Source organism: Rhipicephalus microplus, chromosome 1, assembly GCF_043290135.1.
Source record: "Rhipicephalus microplus isolate Deutch F79 chromosome 1, USDA_Rmic, whole genome shotgun sequence".
NCBI classification, from domain to species: domain Eukaryota; kingdom Metazoa; phylum Arthropoda; class Arachnida; order Ixodida; family Ixodidae; genus Rhipicephalus; species Rhipicephalus microplus.
Genome location: NC_134700.1, coordinates 209,498,021 through 209,524,468, shown reverse-complemented (window position 1 = coordinate 209,524,468; position 26,448 = coordinate 209,498,021). Strand labels below are relative to the sequence as shown.

The 26,448-nt window shown below is 48.6% G+C and overlaps 1 protein-coding gene across 5 annotated transcripts in view; it reads right to left on the bottom strand.

Annotated features, from left to right (window-relative positions):
- dlg1 (MAGUK family member discs large 1) overlaps positions 1-26,448 on the bottom strand; it is a 327,017-nt gene that overhangs the window by 161,249 nt on the left and 139,320 nt on the right. For all 5 annotated transcript variants that reach the window (XM_075891144.1, XM_075891142.1, XM_075891145.1 and 2 more), the window contains one exon: positions 13,905-13,961. In XM_075891144.1, the coding sequence (XP_075747259.1) occupies positions 13,905-13,961 (57 nt within the window). The remainder of the gene's footprint in view (positions 1-13,904; positions 13,962-26,448) is intronic.

The window sequence follows — 26,448 nt, the reverse complement described above, 5'->3', positions numbered from 1 at the left end:
ATGTGAAGAACACTCGACGGTATTCGAGTTTTCCCCTTGTTGAGCCTGATAGCCTATTTCTATTCCTTTATCCCTCTTTAGGGCCACATCACTTTCCCCTACAAGCATACTGTCAGGTGCTCCTGTGTCCCTGAGAACCTCCTTGTTAGAAGGCTCGGGCTTTACAAAATTTTCTGTATTATAGCTTTTGTTGTCACGTGAATAATGTTTTTCTTTTTTTTCCTCGTGACTTTCATTCTGTACCTTGGTTTTTGGTAGGCCAAAGAGCTTGCGACCCCATTTTCCGGATGACCGTGGAGCTTTTTCAAATTGGGATGGGAACTGCTGCTTTGCGGAACTTTCCTCTGTTGATTGTGGGGGCACGTGAGTCAATGTGGATTGCCTTGATTGATCGTCACTATGAAATGCAGACAGCTCCTGTTGATACACTATGGCATGTGGATCTCGGACTTTCCTTGAACTTCCCTGCTCATCAGTTCTTAAAGCACTCCTCACGTCCCAACTTTTCGCGGGCACTGGAGGTCCAAGGTCATCAGAAGGAGCCTCATCCTTATGCTGTTCAAGACATGATGGTGTTGCTGACAGTTCTCCCTCGTTCAAGCTCACAAGTGCCCCTTTTTTCCCTTTCTGTACAGTTTGGTAAACCACAGGCTTGCTTGCCGAGTGCCCGAACAGTTTGGCACTCCACTTCCCCGAAGTCCGGGCGGTACTTCTCCGATCAGGCAACGATTCGTGAATAACGTCCACTGCCTCCTCGCCACTTCTATCTGCAGAACACTGTTCCAGTGTCTCTTGGCACTCAGTTGTCTGTCGGTGGGCATCGCATCGAAGAGGAGAGACTGCTCCCGAATTCTTTTGTCCTGAGACATCTTCTATGTCTTCTGCACTGATAACTCTCGATATGCGCTCGTACAGAACACTGTCGTCCACAGAGACGCGGGGCGCGATGTAGTCCTTCCGGCTTCTCTCTGACCCGGGCGTGCCGGCTTCCCAGCTAGATGAGAGCACGTCTGTGCCAGCGGGGCTCTCCTCCGTCGCGCTTGCGGGCGCAGCGCGCTGGCCTGCAGCCTTTCTCAGGTAGCTCCTGGGCGTGGCCGGCTGCGACGAGGCGTCATCAGTCAGGGCTTCCTCAGAAAAGGCGCCTCGCAGCTGCTGCTGCTGCCGCGACGACGTCCGGGGTCTCTCGCGAAGGCTTCGGTCCCATTCCCAGCGCGAGTCGCATGTCGGCGCGATGTCCACGTATCCCCGCGGTGCACGGAAATTGTCGCGAAGTGCGCCGGGTCCGCTACTGCCTCCGCCGCTAGGATGTCGGCGTCTATCGTATGCGTGCGGCGGTGGCGGCGGCTGCAGGCTGACGAAACTGTACCACTTCCTAACGTCGAAGAAGCTCATGGCGACCTACGCGCCGTGCGAGTACGCAGCACGCGCGCCGTATCGTGCATCAACAGTTCCGCATGCGAGCCGTCGACGATCGCACCTTCGCCACGTCGCTAAAAAACGTGCAACGGTCATGCAACAATCTCCATGACAACATAAGATAGCGCAGCGAGCTCCACTCGAACGACGGCCAGCTATCGCGGCGGACTTTCTATCCGTACTTTGCGCCAGCGCCTCTCTCCCCCCTCTTACGGCCGGAGGAGCCCTCGCATAAAGACGTGGGCGTGCGCGCGGGGCGAACTCCTGCAATACACACGGGACCCTTATCACGGCGTGCCGAGAGCTTGGTATGTGGTCAGATAAGGTATACAGCTCATCGCCAGGCGAGACTGCCTCGGAACACACGAAACGTTGCGAAAGCGTCCGTCCAAGGCGATCGAAACGCGGCCCAAGCTTGTGCCTTTGGAGTCATTGTGTCGTTTGAATAACTGAGAATCACAGGCGCGCGCAGTTTCCCTTCAGAAGGGGGAGGGTGGGAAGGTTCGTTGCAACATCCCCCTTTCCTATTAAGTCACCGTATGGGACGAACTTCGCTTCTCACTCACCGCCTCCACGGGCATGGGCAGAATTTTTTTTTTCGGGTGGAGGGGGGCACTTCGACCTGAAGTGGGGGCCAGGCAGGCAGATGTAGTTGAGTCTCTTGGTGCCGTATGTCATGACAAAGAAAGGGGGAAGGCACAAGCCCGTAGTGTGCCACCCCCTGGATTACGTACGCCACTGACCCGTGCGTACGCTTATGCTGAGAATAGATGGCACTTCGAGCGTAAGCACAATTGTTCGCACACGCCGATGGCTCGCTAGCAGGAAGCCGCCGCAAACACCTCGCACGGCGTATGCCTCGAAGCTCCAAAGGGCGCGTGTTACAGAACCGCACGAAGGACTGCGTCTTAACGGCAAACGTACGTGATGTTTGCTTGCGTTATACGCAGCCATGCAATCTGGGCGGGCTGCTGATGGCGCGTGGACGGAGGAATTTCTTTTCCGTGACTTGTCAACGCGTGCTTTCATCGCAATCGTTGCCTTTGTGGCTCGGACGAATGCACAGCGGAAGACGAAACTTGAAATGAGTCTGTAATAACAAAAACCTTTCAGTTTTAATAAACTGCAGAAGAGCATGCAAATTCGTTCTATCGTTTTTAGATCGCGGCAGAGTAACTTTAACGAAGCAGCTAGAATATTACAGACGGTTACAGTAACATTGCGAACGCTTCCATATGAGATATCGATATACACCTCAACCATGCGTGATTGAGAAAGAGGTCGCATTGTTATCTGAGAGACGATCGAAATTTCACCCACGCATCCCCGGTCGATAACAGAAACCACGAACAGCCGACAGGCAGCTGATATGAGAAAGCCATGTAGTGCGCAGGCCTTCATAGAAAAAAAAAAAAAAAACGGGACTGATTACACGGAGACAGATAAATGAGTCACTTCCGCGAGGCTCGTTTAGGAGGACATGTCGTAACAAGAACGCGTTCCGTAACAGCTGCCACGCAAATAGACACACGGAGGTATATCTGTTGTGTGCGTATGTGTGCGCGGCGAGGGCGGTGTTATGAATTTGCTCTGTCGCGATGGTAGCGGTGGCGAAGAGCGGTGAGCAGTCGAGCGGGCTTCGCTGAAGCCTTAGCCCGAAGGTGAAACAGGGAGACAATCCGTTTGGAAAACAGCAACAAAAGTAGCGTTTACTGTAGCAGGTTGTCGTTTTACAGAGCCGGCCAGCACGACAACGTCGGCTGGGGCAAAATCTTCTTAACATGGGGCCGGCTCGGCCTTAAATAGCGTCTTTGGTCCATTCTCTAAGACCAGTTCTCGGGCTCGGAGGGGGGGAGACGTAGCCATACCCGGAACTGCAAAGTGGTCCGGCGGAGGAAACGACGTTATCCCCGGACTGCACGGTTCTTCTGCACGGAAGGCGGCGCTGGGAGGGGGGGAGACAGTTCGTCGAAACAGGGCTCGATCCTGCGAGACGCGCTCCCGAACGAGGAACATGTCTGTGGCACAACAGCACCCCCGCCGCCAGACAATGCATCCGGAGTTTTGAGCCGTCAGCGCGGCTCGGAAGGAGGGATGCTGGTTGACCGTCGGTAGCCGTTCCGCTCTCTCCGCCCGTTGAGACTTCCAAAGGCCTGCAGATGTTCACTGGAACGACGGAGTCGAACACAAAGGCGAACCACTCCGGCCAAAGCAAGCACCCTCCAAATGCTGATCAAATCGCCAGACCAGCAGAAACGAAAATATTTCCTCGAGATTTAACTGAGCTAAAAAAAAATAGCATCACGAGCAATGTATCTGAGGAGCAATACATAATGTGGACACTCCTTTACAGTGCATGACACTGCTAAACCAAACAGAATTTTTTTTTCGTGAGCGATTCTCGATTGTGACCCGGGCAGATTAGGGACGATCGAAGCTGCTGAGTTTAAATCAATTTGGCCCCGAAACTACAATTTAGAATACCAAGCAATTATGAATCACGCACATTGGCGTCGCTTGCAAGCGTCAGACCGCTAAACAAAACAAAGTCATTCAATAAGCCCTAACTCAAGTTGCTCAGCCAATGAGCATCCCAACAAAATAAAACGCGCTTGAAAAAGTAAGTAAATAACAATGAAAATCAAACTTGCGCGCATTCGACAGAACAAAGTTAAAAGTTAACCTACACCGACGTGCAAAATAACACGCAATGCTAAACGCAGAAGGTATCTTAAACAGGGGCTTTTACTATGCCTCCTCTGTTAAAATAAAGCACACCAGCTGTTACCTTTGAAAAATTATGAAAACAAATTTAATCCAACCAACAAATTAATGTGAGCTTCTGCGATGACAAGGCAAGTAAAACTTACAAAAATTTAGAACCATTCCTTGCTCATCAGCAGACGACAAAACTAGAAAAGTTATTCTGAAATTTAAATACAAAAAAAATACACTCTTGGTAACAGCAAGGTGGCACTCTCAGACGAACTCTGGGAAGTCGCCCACTCCATAGCTTTCGTGGGCTGCGGTCTGGACAAAAGGACGACGAAAGAGCTTGATCGCCGAACTCAGTAGTAGCGACTTTTGACCCGCAGCCGCTGGACTCTAAGAAAAGGGCATCTGCAGTGCGTCGTTTACCCCTCCGGTTTGACCAGTGACCCTTTCGCCACGGTGGGGAATAACAGCCTTTGTTACCACTCAGGCGTACGCGATGCTTCTCCACGTGATTGCCTCTACGCGGCAGCGAAAAAGATGAGACCAGGCGATGATCTCGGCGTCCAAATTTCACTGAAACTCGGTTTTTCTTGACGGACTTCCCGCCTGATCTCAATCTCAGTGATGGTCTGAGATTCAAACATTTCCCACAGAGCGTTTTCGAGATCCTACGCCTACTACTAAACCGGGCGCCTCGAATGAAGAAGTCACAGCATTTAACGGCGGCTTTAGTGTGCTTGGCGTCAGTCGTCTTTACCGCGCTATGCTTATGCCGGCGCCTCTTTCTGTCGGAACTTCTCCCAATACTAGCAGTCTCGGCACACTTACTCACAAGTGTGCTGCCTTCTTGGTGTGGAGTTGAAGCTCCCGATTTGTTAGCTAGCGTTCCCTCGGGCCCGTTGCTAGCTGTCTCTGCCTGTGACAGAACGGGAGTCCCGATGGCTTTGAAGCTAACCAACACGCTTACAGAGCTATCTATCGGTGGGGGTCTATCGCTGTCGGGGATAGCCCTTTTTCTCTGGCCTTCGAAGTCGGCCTTTTCCGCTCTTTCACGAGCTTTGTTCTGTAGCGCTTTATGTCGCGCATCCTGAGGTTTCCGATGGTCCTCAGTGTCCGGCTCTCTCTGACGCCCTTCAGCGGCTTGCACTTCGCGACGGGCCTCAGTTTCTATAGCTTTTCGGCATGCCTTTTCTTTACGCGCTTTTTGACGCGCTTCTACTTCTAGCGCTCTTCGGCGAGCCTCATTTTCGCGCGCTTCCACCTCGATCACCTTACGCCGAGCCTCATCTCGCTCTCTCTGACGCACATCGGCGTCCTGCGCTTTGCGATGGGCCTCAATTTCTAGCGCTTTGCTGCGCGCTTCAGCGCTGTACTTGTACGCTCCACTTTCGCAGTCGGTAGCACTCATAGAAGCAAAGTGGCGGAACAAAGCGTATTTAACCCTATCAAAGTCATGCGCTTCCTCGGTGGATAAGCACTCCAAAACGCCTGCGACTTTGCACGGAAGCAACGTGGCAAGCTTTTCGGACCATAAGTCTCGCCCAACACCAACATCGTCGCAGACCCTTTCAAAACTAACGAGAAAAGACACAATGTTCTCGTCCATTCTGAAGAGTTCAAGTCGGTATTGTGCTCGTTGCCAATTAATCGCTTCAATTTGACGATCAAGCTCTTTCATTCTGAGAGCACGCTCTCTCCTTTTGCGACTCTCTTCGGCCTTCCATTGTTCGTGCCTTTGAGCTTCTTCGGCCTTCCATTGTGTTACGTCTGTACAGCCGCTTGTGACTGTAGACGATTTATTAAAGGACAGGAAACGTGAACAAGTTCAAAAGCGTAGCCCAGGCGTTGGAGTCACTCCTGGCCAGCGTTCGACGCCAGGCTCGCGCTCGTGCCACAGCGCCAGTGCCCCGCGCGCACTTCGTTAATGTCGTCTTCTAAGGCGACATGTCACTCTTCCTCCCTTAGACGAAGTCTCCATAGCGGTCTGGAGGTCGCCTAACCTCTGGTGGTCGCAGTTGCCGAGTGGCCACTGCCTGTGACGTCGACGGTTGCGAGGGAGTGTGCTCTTGCATCTCGGGCGATTCAGGCGGTTGAGCAGCTGAGCTCGATGGCGTCTCTTCTGGCGTTGCGTCCAAGAGATCGTCAGCTGCGCTCCAATCTGTCCGCGATTGGGTTGTTTGTCTGGTCTGACTCGTTTTCCTCATGTGATTGAGGTGACGCCGAACCTTTCCTTGGTCGCTTTTTACAAGCCAGGATCGTGGTCCGACGCGGCGCAGTATTTCGCCTTCAATCCAATCTGGCTTTTTCAAAAACTGCCGGATAAGCACTCTATCCCCTATAGCGAAGCGGCGTGATTTTTGCAATGCCTCCTGGCTCTCAGGACTTCGCTTATCCGTCTCCCGCTTAAGAAGATCGAGAGGGCAGAGCAATTCTCGTCCGAACATCGCTCTCGCCGGTGTCATACCTGTGGTAGTGTGTATTGTCGTGTGCTGCCGATACAGAAATCTTGCAAGTCGGCACTGTATGGACTTGTCTGCATCTTTCAACAGCGCTCTTTTCAGCTCCGCCACATAGCGTTCTGCCTGGCCGTTTGTTGCCGGATGATATGCTGGTGAGGTTGCAGCCTGTATGCCGTTCGACGCATAGAACTGCTTGATCTCGTTGGAGATGAATGCTTTTCCGTTGTCGGAGATGACCTTTCGGGGAATGCCGAACGTTGCAAAGAGGCTTCGGAGCACGTCGATTACAGCCGCGGATGTTGCTTGTGTCACGTGCCGGACTTCCACCCACTTTGTGTATGCGTCCACAACAACTAAGTAGGTGCGTCCGAGTAGTGGCCCCGCGAAGTCAACGTGCACCGTGTTCCATGCTGTCTGGGGACGGTCCCACGTAGGAATAGGAGCTTTGGGTGGGCTCTTTTGCGTTGCTTGGCATTCACGGCACTGTCGCACCGTTTCCTCGATCACCTTGTCCATTCCGGGCCACCATACGTAGCTCCTTGCGCACTTCTTCATGGCTACCATGCCTCTGTGACCCGCATGCAGAAGTGCCAGAACACGGGATCGTGCTGAGCTCGGTATGATCACTCGGGATCCAAGTGTGATGCACTCGCGCTGTAGTGCTAGTGCGGTCGCTCGTCGTCGGTAAGGAGCAAACTCATCTCCAGTGAGTTTCTCCACTGTACCATCCTGCACTGCCTTGTACAACCTCTGCATGATGCTGTCTTGTTGTGTCAGGCGTGCTATCTCGGCAGCAGTCAACGGAGGTCTCGATAACGCTTCGAACAATAGTACGTCACCTGGAGGCCAGGGTTCATCGAGACGTTCTTGTAATGGCAAACGGCTCAACGCATCCGCGTTTTGATGGTTCTTGCCACGCCTGTAGATTATGCTGTAGTCATACGCCGATAACTTGATGCACCATCTGGTCATCCGTGGAGAAAGGACTTGAGCCGTTGGCTTTTGTGGACCCAGTATGCCGAGCAGTGGTTGGTGGTCAGTGACGAAAGTCACCTTTCTTCCCGCAATATACTTGTGGAACTTGTGGGCTGCAAACACCACAGCAAGGCCTTCTCTGTCCAATTGAGCATATTTGCGTTCTGCCGGCCCTAGCGTCCGAGATGCAAAAGCGATTGGCGCCTCTCTATTCTGGTCATCACGTTGAGACAGAACAGCTCCTATGCCATATGGTGAAGCATCACAAGAGACAAGAAGCTCCTTCTGTTCGTCGTAGTGTGCCAGTACGGTCTGACTGAGCAGCAATGCCTTAAGCTTGTCAAAGGCTTCTTGATGCTTTGTCTCCCATCTCCACGTGGCGTCCCTCTGAAGAAGCTGGTATAGGCAGCTGGCAACTGTTGCCCTGTTCTTCAAGAATCTGTCGTAGAAAGCCAGCATTCCGAGAAATGATTGAAGCGCTTGTTTGCAGTTTGGTGCTGGAGCGTCCGTTATGGCTCGAACTTTCTCTTCGTTTGTGTGGACGCCTGTCTCGTCGATTCGGTGTCCCAGAAAGAAAACTTGTCGCACCGCAAAGCAGCACTTGTTTTTTCCGAGGCGCAGATTGTAGTTTCGTAGCCTCTTCAGCACTTCTTCCAGTCTCTCGGCGTGTTCCGTGGCGTCTTTCCCACTGATGATCACGTCATCTAGGTATGCGCACACGCCTGTGATGCCTGACAGCATTGTCTCCATAAAACGTTGAAAAATGGCTGGGGCTGCAGAAATTCCGAAAGGCAATCTCTTGACCCTGTATAGTCCCTTCAGCGTGTTCAGGGTCAATATCTCTGCTGTCTCTGGCGTCACGTGAAGTTGCTGGTACGCTTGTGCTAAATCCAGGGTGCTGAAGACCTTGCCTCCCCTCAAGTGGCTGAGCACTTCATCAGTTGAGGGAAGTGGGTAGTCTGCCTTCTTTGATACCTGGTTCACTGTGCAACGGTAGTCGCCGCATATTCGCAACGAGCCATTCTTCTTTCGAACCAGTACGAGAGGCGTTGCCCAATCCGAATGCTGTGCTGGCTCGATTATACCTGGTTCACTGTGCAACGGTAGTCGCCGCATATTCGCAACGAGCCATTCTTCTTTCGAACCAGTACGAGAGGCGTTGCCCAATCCGAATGCTGTGCTGGCTCGATTATGCCTTGACTTTGCAGTCGATCCAATTCTGCTTCTACAGCTGACCGGAGCGCGAAAGGAACCGGCCGTGCTTTTAGGAGCTGTGCTGGCTCGATTATGGCATACTGGGTCCACAAAAGCCAACGGCTCAAGTCCTTTCTCCACGGATGACCAGATGGTGCATCAAGTTATCGGCGTATGACTACAGCATAATCTACAGGCGTGGCAAGAACCATCAAAACGCGGATGCGTTGAGCCGTTTGCCATTACAAGAACGTCTCGATGAACCCTGGCCTCCAGGTGACGTACTATTGTTCGAAGCGTTATCGAGACCTCCGTTGACTGCTGCCGAGATAGCACGCCTGACACAACAAGACAGCATCATGCAGAGGTTGTACAAGGCAGTGCAGGATGGTACAGTGGAGAAACTCACTGGAGATGAGTTTGCTCCTTACCGACGACGAGCGACCGCACTAGCACTACAGCGCGAGTGCATCACACTTGGATCCCGAGTGATCATACCTGTGGTAGTGTGTATTGTCGTGTGCTGCCGATACAGAAATCTTGCAAGTCGGCACTGTATGGACTTGTCTGCAGGATGGGACAGAGAAGGCAGACTACCCACTTCCCTCAACTGATGAAGTGCTCAGCCACTTGACGAAAGGCAATCTCTTGACCCTGTATAGTCCCTTCAGCGTGAGTGCATCACACTTGACGAAAGGCAATCTCTTGACCCTGTATAGTCCCTTCAGCGCGAGTGCATCACACTTGGATCCCGAGTGATCATACCTGTGGTAGTGTGTATTGTCGTGTGCTGCCGATACAGAAATCTTGCAAGTCGGCACTGTATGGACTTGTCTGCAGGATTGGACAGAGAAGGCAGACTACCCACTTCCCTCAACTGATGAAGTGCTCAGCCACTTGACGAAAGGCAATCTCTTGACCCTGTATAGTCCCTTCAGCGTGTTCAGGGTCAATATCTCTGCTGTCTCTGGCGTCACGTGAAGTTGCTGGTACGCTTGTGCTAAATCCAGGGTGCTGAAGACCTTGCCTCCCCTCAAGTGGCTGAGCACTTCATCAGTTGAGGGAAGTGGGTAGTCTGCCTTCTTTGATACCTGGTTCACTGTGCAACGGTAGTCGCCGCATATTCGCAACGAGCCATTCTTCTTTCGAACCAGTACGAGAGGCGTTGCCCAATCCGAATGCTGTGCTGGCTCGATTATGCCTTGACTTTGCAGTCGATCCAATTCTGCTTCTACAGCTGACCGGAGCGCGAAAGGAACCGGCCGTGCTTTTAGGAACTTTGGTTTCGCTCCTTCCACGAGGTCTAGTTGTACCGCTGGACCGATGTGTCCTGATATGTCCTCGTCGAATACAGATTGGTACTTGTCGAGAAGCTTCGAAACAAGTTCATCGCCGGATACATCATTGATGCCCGTGATCTGTATACCCAGGTGAGGAAACCAGTTTCGTCCAAGGAGGTTACAACCTGCTCCCTTGATGACAACAAGTGGTAGTGTCATGGTTTTGTTTCCGTGCGTAACAATCACCGTTGCACATCCGAGAACTCGAAGAGACTGTCCTGACCATGTGCGTAGGAGCATGTTGTCGGTCTGAAGCCGTGGTCGATCATCTGTCCACGTAGCTTTGAACGTGACCTCACTGATGAGTGTGCAGGCTGCACCCGAGTCGACTTCAAAATCCAAGAACTTGCCATGTACGCGTAGCCGAGTCATGACCTTCTGTGTGCTGAACGCGTTGGTTACGGTGTTGAGCTCGTAAAGGGCCACGTCTGATGAGTCCTGCTGAGTCGACACTGGTGCTGAGGCAGCTGTCGAAGTTCCTTGTTGGGGATATTCGATGCTGTTGCTCGTTTTTGCTTCTTTCCGCTTTTTCAGACAGGCTTTTTCAATGTGTCCGCGTTTCTTGCAGTAGTTGCAGGAGACTGTCTGGAACTTGCAAGTGTCCGGATTATGTAGCGCGTTACAACGCCAACAGCGTTGTTTCTTCTTTTGGGCAGAGGCACTAGAGTGACCTTGGTTGTCTATCTTGCATGTGCTTATGCAGGATTCGTGAAACTCTTTAAATTCGGTTTTCACGCGTTTCTGGTCTTCGATGGCGTTTTCGGCTCGCAGTGCAAGGTCGAAAGCTTTCTTGAACGTCAAGTCCTTTTCTGCGAAGAGCCGTTGCTGGACCTGCTCGTTCCGAAGACCGCAAACGAAACGATCACGCAGCATGACGTCCATAGGCAGCATTGTCGGATTCGCTGCAGTGTCTGCGCTTGTCCCGAAATTGCAATCTGCTGCTAGCTTCTTGAGCGCCGTGACGTAATCACTGACCGTTTCGTCGTGCTTTTGGTCACGTCGCTGGAATCGTGCCCTGCAGAAGACCTCAGACGGTTGTGGATCGAAGTGAGCCTTGAGCATCTTGACTATGTCCTCGTAGCTCACTTGGTTGGGCTGCTTGGGTTGAACGAGGGCGCAGACGATGTCATAAGTCTGTTCCCCGCACAGCGTTAGCAGATGAGCACGTTTCTTCGATGCGTCCGTAATCTCGTTAGCCTCGAAGAAGAACTGTAGCCTCCCATACCAGGATCTCCAGGAGCTGGGGCTGCCGCTGAATTCGGGTAGCCGACCGAAGTCGGGCGTCGCCATGTTATTTCCTTGACGTCGGTGGAGTGCCGATGAGTCGATCCAGTCTTCCTCGTCGCCAACTGTTACGTCTGTACAGCCGCTTGTGACTGTAGACGATTTATTAAAGGACAGGAAACGTGAACAAGTTCAAAAGCGTAGCCCAGGCGTTGGAGTCACTCCTGGCCAGCGTTCGACGCCAGGCTCGCGCTCGTGCCACAGCGCCAGTGCCCCGCGCGCACTTCGTTAATGTCGTCTTCTAAGGCGACATGTCACATTGTTCGTGCCTTTGAGCTTCTTCGGCCTTCTGCTTTTGCTCACAAATAAGCTCCCAAAACTCGTCAGCTTCCTCGGCCGTCACAACCTCTGCCCGCATCACCTCAAGAATCGCTTCCTTTGTTTCAGCGGACCCGGCGGAAATCCCCATGGCTCCACAAATTTCAAGGAGGTCCTGCACCAGGTACTGCTCCATCGCGATCTCGTCCCTCGTGATGCTCTACTATTGATATTCACCGTACTCTAAAGCTAATCTCATGGTCTAGAGCACGTGAATATTGAATTATAACCAATAAAAAACACAAAACACTCTCCTAACATCTGCCTGTGCTAGAGAGGTCTGGCGAAATGAACAGTAAACGTTGGGCACTCACCCAACCAAAGTAGCCGACGATGGTCCAACTCGTGGCTGCCGTCGAACAGTATCAGGCCTTCAGGGATCCGGTCCAACTTGCCAATGTTGAGATCCGGGGTTGCTTGTCCCAGCTTGACGAACGGTGAGAACAGGGTAGCGTATCGCAGCGTAGCCAAACGCTATCACGGCGGTCGTCCTCGTGCTCAGAGATCCGATCCAACTTTTCAGCCGTTGAGATCGGGGTAGCGGGTCCCAGAGCAGCAAAACGTTGAGGACAGGGGTAGCGTATCCCGTAGCTGCCAACCACTGTTATGAATTTGCTCTGTCGCGATGGTAGCGGTGGCGAAGAGCGGTGAGCAGTCGAGCGGGCTTCGCTGAAGCCTTAGCCCGAAGGTGAAACAGGGAGACAATCCGTTTGGAAAACAGCAACAAAAGTAGCGTTTACTGTAGCAGGTTGTCGTTTTACAGAGCCGGCCAGCACGACAACGTCGGCTGGGGCAAAATCTTCTTAACATGGGGCCGGCTCGGCCTTAAATAGCGTCTTTGGTCCATTCTCTAAGACCAGTTCTCGGGCTCGGAGGGGGGGAGACGTAGCCATACCCGGAACTGCAAAGTGGTCCGGCGGAGGAAACGACGTTATCCCCGGACTGCACGGTTCTTCTGCACGGAAGGCGGCGCTGGGAGGGGGGGAGACAGTTCGTCGAAACAGGGCTCGATCCTGCGAGACGCGCTCCCGAACGAGGAACATGTCTGTGGCACAACAGCGGTGCAGTTGTTTTCGTTGCCCGTTGCTTGCTCAAGTTCGTCGGTCGGCCACTGACACCAAATTTATGTCACGAAAGTAGCGTTCGTGAGGGTTCCAGTAGTGTTGCTGTGACTTTGTTTTTTTTTTAGAATTTCAGTACTAATTCTTGCGTACAAATACAGGCGGTAAGAAACATGTACGCGGTTTAACAGCACATGTACGTTATCACAAGCAACCAACAAATAACCAAGAAGTGCAGAATCATAATGCATCTTTAAATTTTCATTACAGTACGTACTACACTCGATGAAATCAAATAACCATACGCTGAGTACGGCACCGGAAGATATCATGTGCACGCTCACGATTATTATCAATGGCGTAGTGGGTACGCAGCAACTATATGCTTGCAACAGTTACCCAATAAGTGTTTAGAAAAGGTTCTGAAAGGCCTCCGTTCTAGCTTTTGCTGTGGCTGTGCTGCGCTTTCCGCGCAAGCCTGGCGTTGTTTTTGTTTTGTTTTTTGTATGAGCGCGGTGCCAGCTATAGTATATTCTCACTTTGTTTTTCTTACTAACTGCTTTTCGATATTTTGAGAACGACAGAGGAAGCAGGATATGAATCTACAGAACGAAACAATGACCTATTTTGAGTACCACTCGTTTTACGGATCCGTCGCTTAAGTTCTTCCACGTCAAGCCAGGAAGATGCAATTAAGCACGCAAAGTGGGACCACTGCAGATAACTGAGCACACACAACAATTAATGAGCGAGAAAGTCTCACCTAAAGGCACTTATAGGTACATAATGTACAACGCAGAACACGCTTTAGACATACATACAGTAGGATGATAACATATTTACTGGAATATCAGGAGTTGAGAAACGCGCACTTATACTGTAAGTAAAACGCCTACTACACTCCACTTTTACGAATGCAAGATTAGGTTTTGCTTATTATTGTTTTGTTCAATTTACTTCGACACTTCAGCAAATTATTAAGACATTTCCATACAGGATATAAAAATCCCCAACTCTACTCATCATTTCACACAGCGCACTTCAAGCGAGGTCAACAGTGACATGTTTTAACCTAACAAGCACAGAAGTAACAAACAAAGTCACAAAATGGCGGGGAACTGTACTTTCGTGGCGTCACTTACATATCGGTCACCGCCAACGCCGCCGCCGCCACCGCCGCCCAATAGTGGGGTTTGTGCCTGCGAAGAGAAAGCACCGCTGGTTAGCACACGAATCACTGTTACTATAGGCGAACACGAACACGTTCAGCCATTGGGACATTTCAAAGTTTGAGGTTCCGTTCACACGGCCAAGGGCGGAGCCGTAAAAAACGAAAGCGGGGGGAGGGGGGAGGTAGGGGGGGGGCAATTTTCACATCCTCTTCCATCACAATCAGGGATGAATGATTGAATTGAACATTTATTTCAAAAAACAGGGCGGCTCTCTGCCGCAATTTGGGGAAAGGTGAGGAAGGTATACGCAAATCGGTGCGTCTTCATCCGCTTTCAGTAGGGGTTCCATGGAGTCTCTCTCGCTTGAGATGTTCGACCTCTTTTACACCACTCGAAACAGGCCGCTTATAATAGCATAGGTTACAAGCGTTCTTTTTTTTTGTGCTTCGTCATTAAATTCTAGATAAAATATCTTGTTGCAGCCGCTGTACGCTGAATGTATACCAAAGCTGCGAATTCCGTGATGATGCCTACTACAACCAATTGTGCAACACATTGACCGATGGACATTTGTGCTGAGCGACATCATTGTCTGGAGCGGTTGACTTGCCCAGGGCGATAGCAACTTCTACCACATACAGTGAAGCAACAATTATACGACAGCTGCCACATTATTGCGGGCAGCTAAAGAAGCGAGTGCAAACCATCTGCGCATTAGTTGCGGTTTGAAGCTGGGCAGCCAGACACGCCCGAATGAAACGTAAGAGTGGTCCGAGTTCGTGCTGAGCAAGTGCCAAGGTTCACGACCGGAGTCAAACAAAGCGTGGCTCTCTATGCTACAGCTTCATGGCGTGCAGTCAGGCCGTAATGCAAGCCATTTAGAAGCACGAAAAAGGTTCGCATTGGTCGAGGTCTCTTTCTGTGTGGAGAGGTTAAAAAAGCCAATTACATCGGATGGAACGAAAGAGAGGGGATTCATTCATTCATCGCGGGGGTCTTGTTCGGCAGGCTTGATGCCGTATAGTATGCGTGGGTTTATTGGTCAGCTTCCAACTCGTAATAAGACCTAGTGCTACCTGACGCCAGCTGGAAACAAAAGTGTTCAACACTCGGCGTCACGGCTGTGAGCGGTATTGGCTAAGGCTTCCACGATTAAAACATAAAATAATAAAATATAACCTGTAAAGTGGACGGGAAAGCGACCGCTGCTGAAACTGATTTGGTAGATTGTCGGATGCGTTATCCGAACTCGGAAGGTTCGGATCATGGCTGCGGCAAGTTGATTTCTCACCAACTTTCATTTATGTCATAATTAATATACGAATATATGATATCCTAAACTCACGTTTGTTCCCTGACCCACTCTGCTCTCTTCCTAAATGTCTCTTAAGGTTACATCTATCATTTTCCTTCCTATCGATCGCGATCGCTACGTCATCCCCAATGGAAGTTGAACCCCCTTTGTAAGCCTCCAAGTTTATGCTCCGTCGGTAAGTAGCACCGGTAAGATGTGTACAGTTGTTATATACCTCCCTCATGAGGCACAGTGGTAAACTGCTGTTCATTGTTTGATAATGCTTAGCGAATGTGTTCCACCCCACCTAGCTATTTCACTCTCATGGTTCGGCTCCACGGTTACTACCATATTCCTTTACAACTTCCATGGAAGTTGTAAATCCGAAAAGGACTCTAAGTCGAAAAGGACTAAAATGGGGTACGCTATTGGTTTTTACAGGACTTTACAGGAATTTCGGACTAACTGTGGGAGCAACTGCAAGGGCTCAACTGTTACCCCCTAGCACTTACTCCCCTTGATTTAAATGTTGGTCCTCGTAGAATGCTCCAGTAGGACTAACAGTTGAACCGTCTGGACGAATGGCAAAAAATAAAATGGTGACCCTGCACTTGTGGAGTACATTTTATGTTTATTCCAGTTTAATCAATATATATATATATATATATATATATATATATATATATATATATATATATATATAGAACCAATGGAATGTAAATAAGAAGAAAGAAAAGTGGGTGAAAAAATGACCAACCATGAACCGACCAACGGTTGGTTATTTTTTCACCCACTTTATTTTATTTTATTCTTTATTCAATGATTACCCCGCTTAGCCCGAAGGCGCTGCAGCAGGGGGGTTACAATGTCGAGAAAAACACATCTTAATTAATACAGCACACTTGTTCATTTGATAAGTGATTCCATTCTCTAATGGAATCTTCTTATTTCTTCTTATTTACATTCCATTGGTTTTAATAACTTCCCCTGTGCATTCCTTGGCATTACTGTCTGTTAGATCTTATTAATATTGTGTCAAAACACGAAAAAACGAGCCCTTAGGTATACACTTCTTTCCCTTTATATATATATATATATATATATATATATATATATATATATATATATATATATATATATATATATATATATATATATATATATATATATATATATATATCTGGACACGGTAGAGCGGCATCGGCGGCGCCGATGCCATACCGTGTCTGCTGGCCAACGGCGTCGCTGGGCTTACGAGGAATACGGCTAAACGACCACCAGCGATCGCAACATATGCGGCTCGTGTGCAATTTTCGTCGTCGTTATTTTATAGTAAAAAATGAACAATAGGTAGGTGTCCACTGTTCACAGTGTCTTACTGAGTGATGTAGATATCTGTATAGTACTTAAAGCGACGAGACCGTTCGCAGGCACGGTTCTTTAATAATCGTGCTGGTAAGTCGCTCGCTGTGCACCGCCGGCCGCACAATCCGCGATCGCCTTCACGCTTGATGTTTGACACCGATTGTCGGAAGTTGAAAAAGACATAAGCTTAGCCGAGCTTTAATACACAAGACCTCATTTTCTGTGAAAGAAATTGTATGCGACGCTTCCTTCGCCTGTGCCGGCAATGCACTCACACCGGCAGCCAGCTTGATACCGATGATGTAGGAAGGCTACTTTTTTAATATATCGCTTTGAAGTTGTGGCCACTGGCTGTGCGGGTCGGCCCGCCCGTGCCGGCACGGTGGAAACGCGAGGGCGCTTGCTGTGTGCACTGACTGCGTGTTGTACTTGCCTCTCATAACATCTTCTATTCGTTTCATAGTAACTCGTTTTCGTGATAGCCGACCGGGCCGAGCATTGCAGTACAGCATCGACAGAAGGCGATCATGGCGCAGTTACTCTTCCCGTTGGTCCCTCCATTGCCGGGCGTTTACGCACGACACGCGCTGTCACGCATTTGGTCCCGGTCGGACGAGTAGTTCGTCCGTTGGTTTAACAGCTGTAGTTAGTCCAACTTTGCCGAGTTTCGCCTTGGAGTTCTTGCACGGAGCAAGAATATTTTTCTTACTCCGTGGTTTCGACACCTATCGCAAAGCGCTGTTCTCTGCTGAGACTGTTGCCCATTAAGCACACATGGACCGGCCACGTAGCGCATAGGCAGTGTAATATCTGGTCATTAACGGTAAGTGAGTGCCTTCCAAGAGAAGACAAACACGTGAGAGGGAGACAGAAAATTAGGTGGGCAGATGAGACGAGAAGTTTGCGGGTATATAACGTGGCAGCAGAAAGCACAAGACGGAGTTGATTGGCGGGACGTGGAAGGAGCCTTTGCCCTTTAGTGAGCGCAGTCAGCCTGGTTATGATTATGATGATGATGAAGTAACAAGTAACCTTTCAGAAAGTTCACTAAAAACAAAAAGCTGCTTTAGCTTTTGTACATTCTGGTCTTTTTGTGAGGAATCTCAGATTTCAGAGTTACCGTTTCACGGAGCTCAAATATGACATTCTAAAGCTAAACCACAAGGGGAGAGTGGGGGCACTTTCAAGGCATATCCCCGCCAGTCTGAACACAAAGGGGGGGGGGGGGAATCAGAACTTTCCTTACTCCCCCTTGATTTACGCCAGTTATGTGAGTCAAGTAAAGAAGACTGAAAGTTCAGTCTTCGCGTCGTCCGTTAGCATCGCTCCGATCGAACTCGAGTCCCAAAAAATCGGATGCCAGATCAACCGAACAATCGACCACTTTTCGATCGGAATTAATCGATGTGCCACAAAAGCGAATTAACAGCCTCTAATAACGCGCGGTGGACGACACGTATAGCATTCCCGATCACCGGTAGACCACGTGGTCGTAAACCAGCGTAGAGAAAACAGCAGTAGCTTATCTACAATTGAGTACGTTACCTAGCTGCATCAAGAGCACTGACTTACAAAAACACAGAAAACACAAAACAATGTGATGAGAATAACCAGGCCTGCTTGAAGACAAACAAAAAAGAACAATGAGGAAGAACAAAGACTCATCCCCCGGTAGAAGTGTCCGAATATATAACGTGTCGAACTCCAATGAAATGCCGTGTAACTTTATTCGATGCGCCGTATACGCACAGTCTTCGTTTTATTGTAATGACCCACAATGTCGTGCAAGTACCACGTTTTATATTGACAATACGTTTTGGAGTTTTGTGCGTGTCAAATCCACGATGTGATTATGAGGCACGTTGCAATAAGGGAGTCCGGAATAATTTTGAACCAATGGTGCTTCTTAACGTGCAGCTAAACTTGGGTATAGGAGCATTCGTGAATTTAATAAAAGCGCCAGGCCTGCGCGGAAGGCGCAGCACAGTCACATCGAAAGCTAGAAGAGCGGCCTTTCATACCCTTTTCTGAACACTCACTGACTGACTGTTGCAAGCACACTTGCTCGATGCCCACTACGGCATTAATAATACAAAATTTAGGGTAGTAGGCCGGTATTCGCTATGCTATTTTTCGTCATTCTTCTGAAAAGCATGGTATCCGGAAAACTATTGCGAGGAATTTTGTGCCCATTGTTCATGCAGTGGCTGACGACGATGAGGAATTATGGCTGAAGTGGGCTTGCGCCCCAGTTAATAGCTCAACAAAAACAAACGTTTGTAATGAATTCGAGCATTGGACGACCCACTCGTTACGCTATTCGCATCGTGCGACGACTGCTTGTTTTTTCGTTGTTTTAAAACGCTTTATAGAACGTATTAACACGATTGCTTTCCCGACATCGAGCCTGCCTAAGGCAATTTCGCCAAAAAGTTCTATGCACTGGCGTAGTTCCATAGTTGAATACTGGGCTGGCACCCAGGGGACTCGGATTCGAGCTCCACTGTGTCATTGGTGCTAATTTCGCGCGATGTGGTTACAGACACCGGCGGCGGCGGCGAACAACTACACGTGACCTGAGTTGTGACGTCATAAAAGCTTTCGCTGTAATATCGCCCGTTTAACTGTTCCCGTCATGGCCATGGCAACGTAGCCAGTCACCCCGGCCCCCTCACGTTTCTCGACATAGTGCCGCAAGACTAATAGCTTGTATTACGCGGCATAGTTACGGGCAGAATTTTATGTGCCACCATGGGAAAGACGATGAAAATTAGTTCGCGAAAAAGAGCGATGAGCACGCTTTGCCAGTGATCCGACCAGGCTGACGTCCTGTTGGCCTCCAGTTACAGGTTTCTGTCACATAGGCAATATAAAATAATCACAAAAAAGCAACTTGGGCACCACAACTTCAAAGCCAAACAATCTTCTTACGTCGAAACTTTCACCGATGTGAGATCGAGCGAGAGCAGAAGTTTGTCAGCTACAAAAAAAATAACAGATAAATAAAAGACAGAACAAAGCTGCGATAACAAAATACGAGGAATCGACGGCGATATAACTGAGTGAATATTTGAGATAAATAGAATGGGCCCTACGAAAACCATGGAACGCCCAAACAGAAACTGCAACCCAGCATATCGCGATAGATTTATGACACACCAAAGATTCCTGAGACTCACGCACACATATAGTACACACATACCCGGTATAAAAACGAACGGATAACAAATGCCAAAAAAAAAAAAAGACGCTTGAAAATAGCAACGGAGAAAGCGACGAACGACCAACACGCGACGCCGACCTATAACACGCAGAGGCTCGATTCCGCTCTCTTCATCTTCCACAAGCGCCCATTCGTGTTCTTCTGGAACCGGCAGCGCGAAAATATCTCGCTTCCGGCGCTGTGCTGGGATGCCGTTCCACGACTCGGACAGATAGGGCCGCTGCAAAGGGGTCGCCATCCCTTTTCGGCTGATAGATATCGGCCCGGGACGCCCAACAAGGGCGCTTGTAACGACACCGTATATTACACCACGCTCGAGTCTTTCTTTCTCAATATAGCTCCTACTTCGTCTTCTATCTTTATATTTTCGCTCAGCCCAGATGCACTCGTAGCTAAAATACTTAGAAAGAGTAAAACGAAATGCCGACTAGAACGAAAAGAAGTTATCTGTAAAGACGCCTGGAAAAAATAAAGAAAAAGAAAAGAAAGATCAAACAATTCGAAATGGACCTAATGCCCGAACACTGACGGCAAGGACGTTACGATATAGGACGAAAATCAATAAAAACTTGTAGCTAAAGCTGCACCATGGCAGTTCGAGTCAGCGGCTTTTCGAGCGTGCCGAAGAAAGAGCGACCCGCATGCATGCATATGCGTGCGGGTATGCGGGGGACACACACACACACACACACACACACACACACACACACACACACACACACACACACACACACACACACACACACACACACACACACACACACACACACACACACACACACACACACACACACACACACACACACACACACACACACACACACACACACACACACACACACACACACACACACACACACACACACACACACACACACACACACACACACACACACACACACACACACACACACACACACACACACACACACACACACACACACACACACACACACACACACACACACACACATATATATATATATATATATATATATATATATATATATATATATGTTGCACCACTACATAGAAACATTACTATCACATAAACTGTGAGGCTTCGGTATTTACACTGTAATTAAGACAGCGTTACCATGCGCAACCGTGTGCTTAGATTTAGGAATGCTTTAAAGAGCCCAGACGTTGAAAATCAATTCAGACGGCATGCCCTATACATAATGTCGTAGAATTTCATTGAAAATTTCATCTTTTTTATATTGTTTTCAGCGTTTGTGTGGCATTGTTAGTGACCAACGAAAAGCAGTGGTAATTTTTGTATAAAAAAACAAAAAAGCATGCTTGTCTCATTAACCAGGCCTTTGTTGTAGCACTGTCATGCGCGTAATCTATCGATGAAAGCTTTCTGCTGAACTCTTACATAAGATTTTTATTGGTGCAAGAACATATGCGTACACGTGGTAAACGCAGTGTCGCGCGAAGCACCGTCAGCCACTAAACTTTCCTGATTAGACTTATTGACCATCCCACATTTTATGGCGAAAAAAAAAATCAAAGGTGTATAAGGTGCGAGTGTTGGTACTGAACGACTCGCACAAATATGCGGTCTTTCTACAGTCTTTCTTTCTCTCTTTTTCGTAGTATGCAGATGACAAAAATATAAATAAGTAGTTCAGTCACGCTACAGAAGTGCGCAGCAGGCGGAACAGAAGCTAACCGCGTAAACACAACACAGCAAAGGCGTGATTTAGTGCGAAAGCATGAAGAGAGTCACCCAGGGAGAGCATCCCTATGAAAGGCAGAATGCGCTTAACACGGTGGTAATGTTAAGGTTGCGTAGGAGTCGTGCACCGATTGAGTAGAGAAGAGCGTAGATATTAACAGTAAAATGTAGTCAACGCATTTTATCTGCCGACAATTGGCTCCAACCGCACGTAACGAAGCGCCGCTGCGTGTAATTTGTATACCCGCCGCCGACCGCCTATCCACACTTTCGCGGGCCAGTGCTGCCACCTATAGACCGATCTCGCCGCGAATAGCAACAATGGATCCAAAATGGCACCGCGGTGTTATATTGCTACACATACACTAAAGAAGCCCAGAGACGCACCAGTAGGCGGCCCCGGCGGCAGAGCGCTAAGGTCCCTAGATGAAAGTTTCATCTAGGGACCTTACAGAGCGCACGTAGACGACGCTCCTGGCGGCACCGGGCGTATCTTCGTCGCCGACGCACCGTTCTGCCCTCCAGCCCGTCGACCATTGCTTCGGCTGCAGCGAGTGAGGGACCTAGGGGTCTTTCTAACGTTGCGTCGGTGAATAATGAGTGATGAACGTGGATGAAGAGAGGTATGTGCGTGCGAAAACTTACCGTGATAATATAGAGATGCAATATAGATAACGCCAAGAGGAAAGTTATTTATAGGGAGCACTAAAAAGCTCGCTGCGATAGATATCGCAAATGTGAATCGAAAACAGGCACGATAAAATAGCCGGTTAGTACGGAGGGTGACTGATTACCAAAACAAGATAAAAAAAAAAGACAACAATCAAGCGATTACAATTTCCTAGAAATACCGAAAATCAGAATGAGATTTACTTGTGTTGAGTAGCCTGCAGTCATTCGCACAGAATAAAACCTAATGACTGCTATTTGAAAAACCATAAAAAAAAGCATACGATCACTCTATGCTATATATAAAGAACTTCGTCAAGGCTACTTCTTTCATTGGAGAAGGAAAGCACAATACCCAATCCTTGTCTCATATGTACGAGATGTTTACGATGACGCGCAAAATACGTCAGCGCCCCTTCGTTCATGCTTACAGAATAGTATATATATATATATATATATATATATATATATATATAAATATATATATATATATATATATATATATATATATATATATATATATATATATATATATATATATATATATATATATATATTTATAGACTCAAAGTCGCTGAAGTTCGCTAAGAAATGCTTCGCATTTAAAATAAAATAAATAAAGAGCGTTTAAGCCCTACCCACATGTGCGCGTTACAGCGCGTCAGCGCGTGGCGTTCCGTCTCTCTATACGCGCCCTTTCTCTACGGAGGGAGAGGGCACGGCACTACGTCACAAAGCCACGTGCTACGACGGACACGTGTGGTCAGGCCTTGAGAGACGCACACTGTTCCTTTTTTTTTTTTTTGCCAGGGACCTTATCGAGGCGCAAACCCATTCGGACCAACGCGCTCATCTACGACCTGAACTTCAAGCTCACGCGCAGTCAGCTTGCCCTCCACCCCTTTTGCAGAGGTGTTCCTCTCCGCGCACGCCTGATAAGAGTGGTGGCTCGAGAACCTCGCGCCTCAAGCCACCACACTTCTCGCAATAGTACGTGACCGAACGAGCCGGTGTAAGGGCGCAGTTACCGCAATGGCATGCTCCCACGTGAACAACATCAATATAATGGCGGCGAAGGACAGAGCCCAGCTGAGAAACGAAACAGAAACTGAGTGTAGGCAGGAGAGCTATTATATTAAATTATACTTAAAGGTCTCTGAGGCTTGCTAGAAAATCCTTCATAGGTTCAATATCTCAGACCCTCACCGTAGGAAGAAAGGAACTGGGCTAGAATTCTGCTTTAAGCATAATTGCTTAACGCAGCAAGATACGCGTGAGAACACTGTCTAGTATGTCCAGTGCTCACGACACTGGCAGGATGAGGACGGTATGGATACGGGCGACATTAAGCTGCTGCACGGCCGAGTGGGCCGTAATCTCCCGCGCGTGAGCGATCTTGCTCCACCCTTCAGTTCTCGCCAACAACGTGCGCACACGCATGCGAAGAGACGCATAATTAAACAGATTCAGCCACGGTTATTAAGCCGCCTGTCAGAACACGGTTGCTGCGGTGTAATGCAAAAGAAACAAAAAAAAGCGCAAAACGTGAAAAGATGTATAGCCGCGACACAAGCAGGTGCTGAGAAATGTCGCCACGCCCTCTAGGGTCTACGCAGAGGGCGCTGCTGTTACGCGGAGGGCAAACAGGGTAACGCTGGCACACTCCTACGATGGACACAGGCGTGGAGCGAGCGAACATAAGATTAAGAACAAGAAACAAAAAAAAAACTTGAAGGAAAACAACGACGGAGCGAGACAGAAAACACACACAGCGTAAGCACAGGCAGACATTGTTGAAAATAGAGGTTAAAAAAAGAAACACAACATAAAAACAAGAAGTCATTAAAACGAACACACGGCGCAAGACGTACAAGCCTTACGGGCCCTGGGACAAACACCGTTTTCGCTCGGCGCCCGTTCCAGTGCATGCAAGTTAGTCCCGCGAGCGCGGAAATGACGCTTCATCATTTCAGGATAGCGGCGGTGTCGCAAGCAAGGAGTTTACCCACGACGTATAGTGGCCGTTCTGTGCAAGTGTTCGTCCTCTCGAGTTAATGAATTTCTCCCCGGGAGCTAAAAAGTGCTGAGCATAAACCGCTTTTCTTTCCCTCTCACTCTCTCTTATTTTTTCACTACCACAATTTTCGCAACGGAGTAAAAGTAAACAAACGATGTGAAGCACGAGCTGAAAAGGATGATGTTGCTCGAAGACAGGAGCAGCACCGGCCGAGCCACCTTCGTGGAGGAAAACGGATGGACACGTACATTAAAGCTCCGCGGTGATGCAAAGCCAGGATATTAGCGCGTATGAGAATACCAGTAGCAATCAACCGCTTCATCATCCCAGTTATTACAGAAACTTTCATGTGATTCCAAGTAAGTTGAGTAACATTTTAATTAAAATGAAGGGCACCCCTACCAAGCGAAGTGAGAGACGACATACTTCAGTCGGCTATTAGAGGTAAGTACTAGAGTAGTCAACAAATATAAGCTTTCCAGAGCAATTGGGGCAGCGGCATTGCGTCACCGTCATAAGTCCAGAAGTGCTTATTTGGTCCGATTAACAGATGAATGCAGCCAAAGAAGCATATTACGATGAACAGATAAGAATAGGAAACCAGTTGCATTATTGAAACTTGCGTACTGAAAGCACCTGAAAACAAAAGAAGGCTTCACCCCAAGCACAACAGCCGCATAATATACGAGTAATTCGTGGTCAAACGTTGCAACAGATGTCACTGGCCAGCGCAGAAACGCGCGGCCTATAAGTGTCTCTGTAAAGCACGCAAGCGAGGAAGCCAAGGGAAGCGTCGACGTCCAATTATCATCAGCGTGGCTTCACGCGCACGCAGAATACTCCATGTTGTTATTCTGAATTCTGTCAAATTTCTGGTTGTCGGCGTTCTAGGCCAATCAGTGAGCCTGTAGCCACTTCATGAGCTCATGAGAACTGGTATAGGGTGATCAATACAACAGTGCGGCAAAATCTTAAGAAAAATTAAAAAACGTTCAATGAGAAGGCTTAACCATTTCGAGATAAAAGACCAATGAAATAGGGAGAAAGAGATGACAAATGTCCACATTTCAAAGCACAGTCTACACGCACCTATAGATTTCCCAGCGGCACCGCTAGATGGCGCATAGTGAAAATGAGGGCATTCTACTTGAAGAGGCAGAGAAATGAAACATAAATTTACATTATTCTTTGCGCCCCGCCACGGTAGTCCAGCGGCTAAGGTACTCGGCTGCTGACCCACAGGTTGCGGGATCAAATCCCGGCTGTGGCGGCTGCATTTCCGATGGAGGCGGAAATGTTGTAGGCCCGTGTACTCAGATTTGGGTGCACGTTAAAGAACCCCAGGTGGTCTAAATTTCCGGAGCCCTCCACTACGGCGTCTCTCATAATCATATAGTGGTTTTGGGACGTTAAACCCCACAAGTCAATGAATAAATCACTATTCTTTGTAATAATAAGATCGATTTGATCGAAATATATAAGATATTAGGCCAACACAAAAAGAAAGTTTTCTTTTTTTTTTCTTGCAAGCCTGGTGGCACAAATGTGGACGCCCTGTTATAAAGGGGACGTTCATAGCATCCATCTATCGAATCGTAACGGGAAGAAATTTATGTAGCGCGAGGCGACAAAGCACCAAGGAACTGGCGTTCCTGCGTAAGCAGTGATACGTGATTTTATCTGTGTGGTTTTTTTGTTGTCCTATTTATCGTTTTTTCTTGTTGGTAGATGACATTGTCGTGCATTTATCTGAATACACGTGCTTATCTGCTTGCTCGACGGACGAGTATGGCTTAAAAACGGCTTGGAGGTCGAAAATAAACATGTTGTTGCTATAGTAGCGCTCTGTCCTCTTAGTCTATTCTTTCCTGTGTTCGTTTTGTCGCCTCGTGCTACATAAACTTCTTTCATATGTTTCACCAACAAGCCCACATCGCCACTCTTGTCGTAACGGGAACCCGGCTGCAGCTAAACGACGCATTTCGGCAGTGCCGATGCAGCGTGACGCGACAACGCTGATCACATTATAATGTCGAAGATCCATCATTTTCATTTGCCATGCTAACTCGGGAAATGATGTGCTCGGTTGGTATGCCCGATCGAGGAAAAGGGTTTGACTATCGACCGCAATGGACGCGAAATGTAAAATTGAAGTGTACGTGTATTTACATTTTTAAGTCTCCAATTTGAGGAAGCCAAAATGTTAAAATCATTTTGAAGTCCTTCAATAAAGTATGCTTCATAATCACAGGATGGCTATAG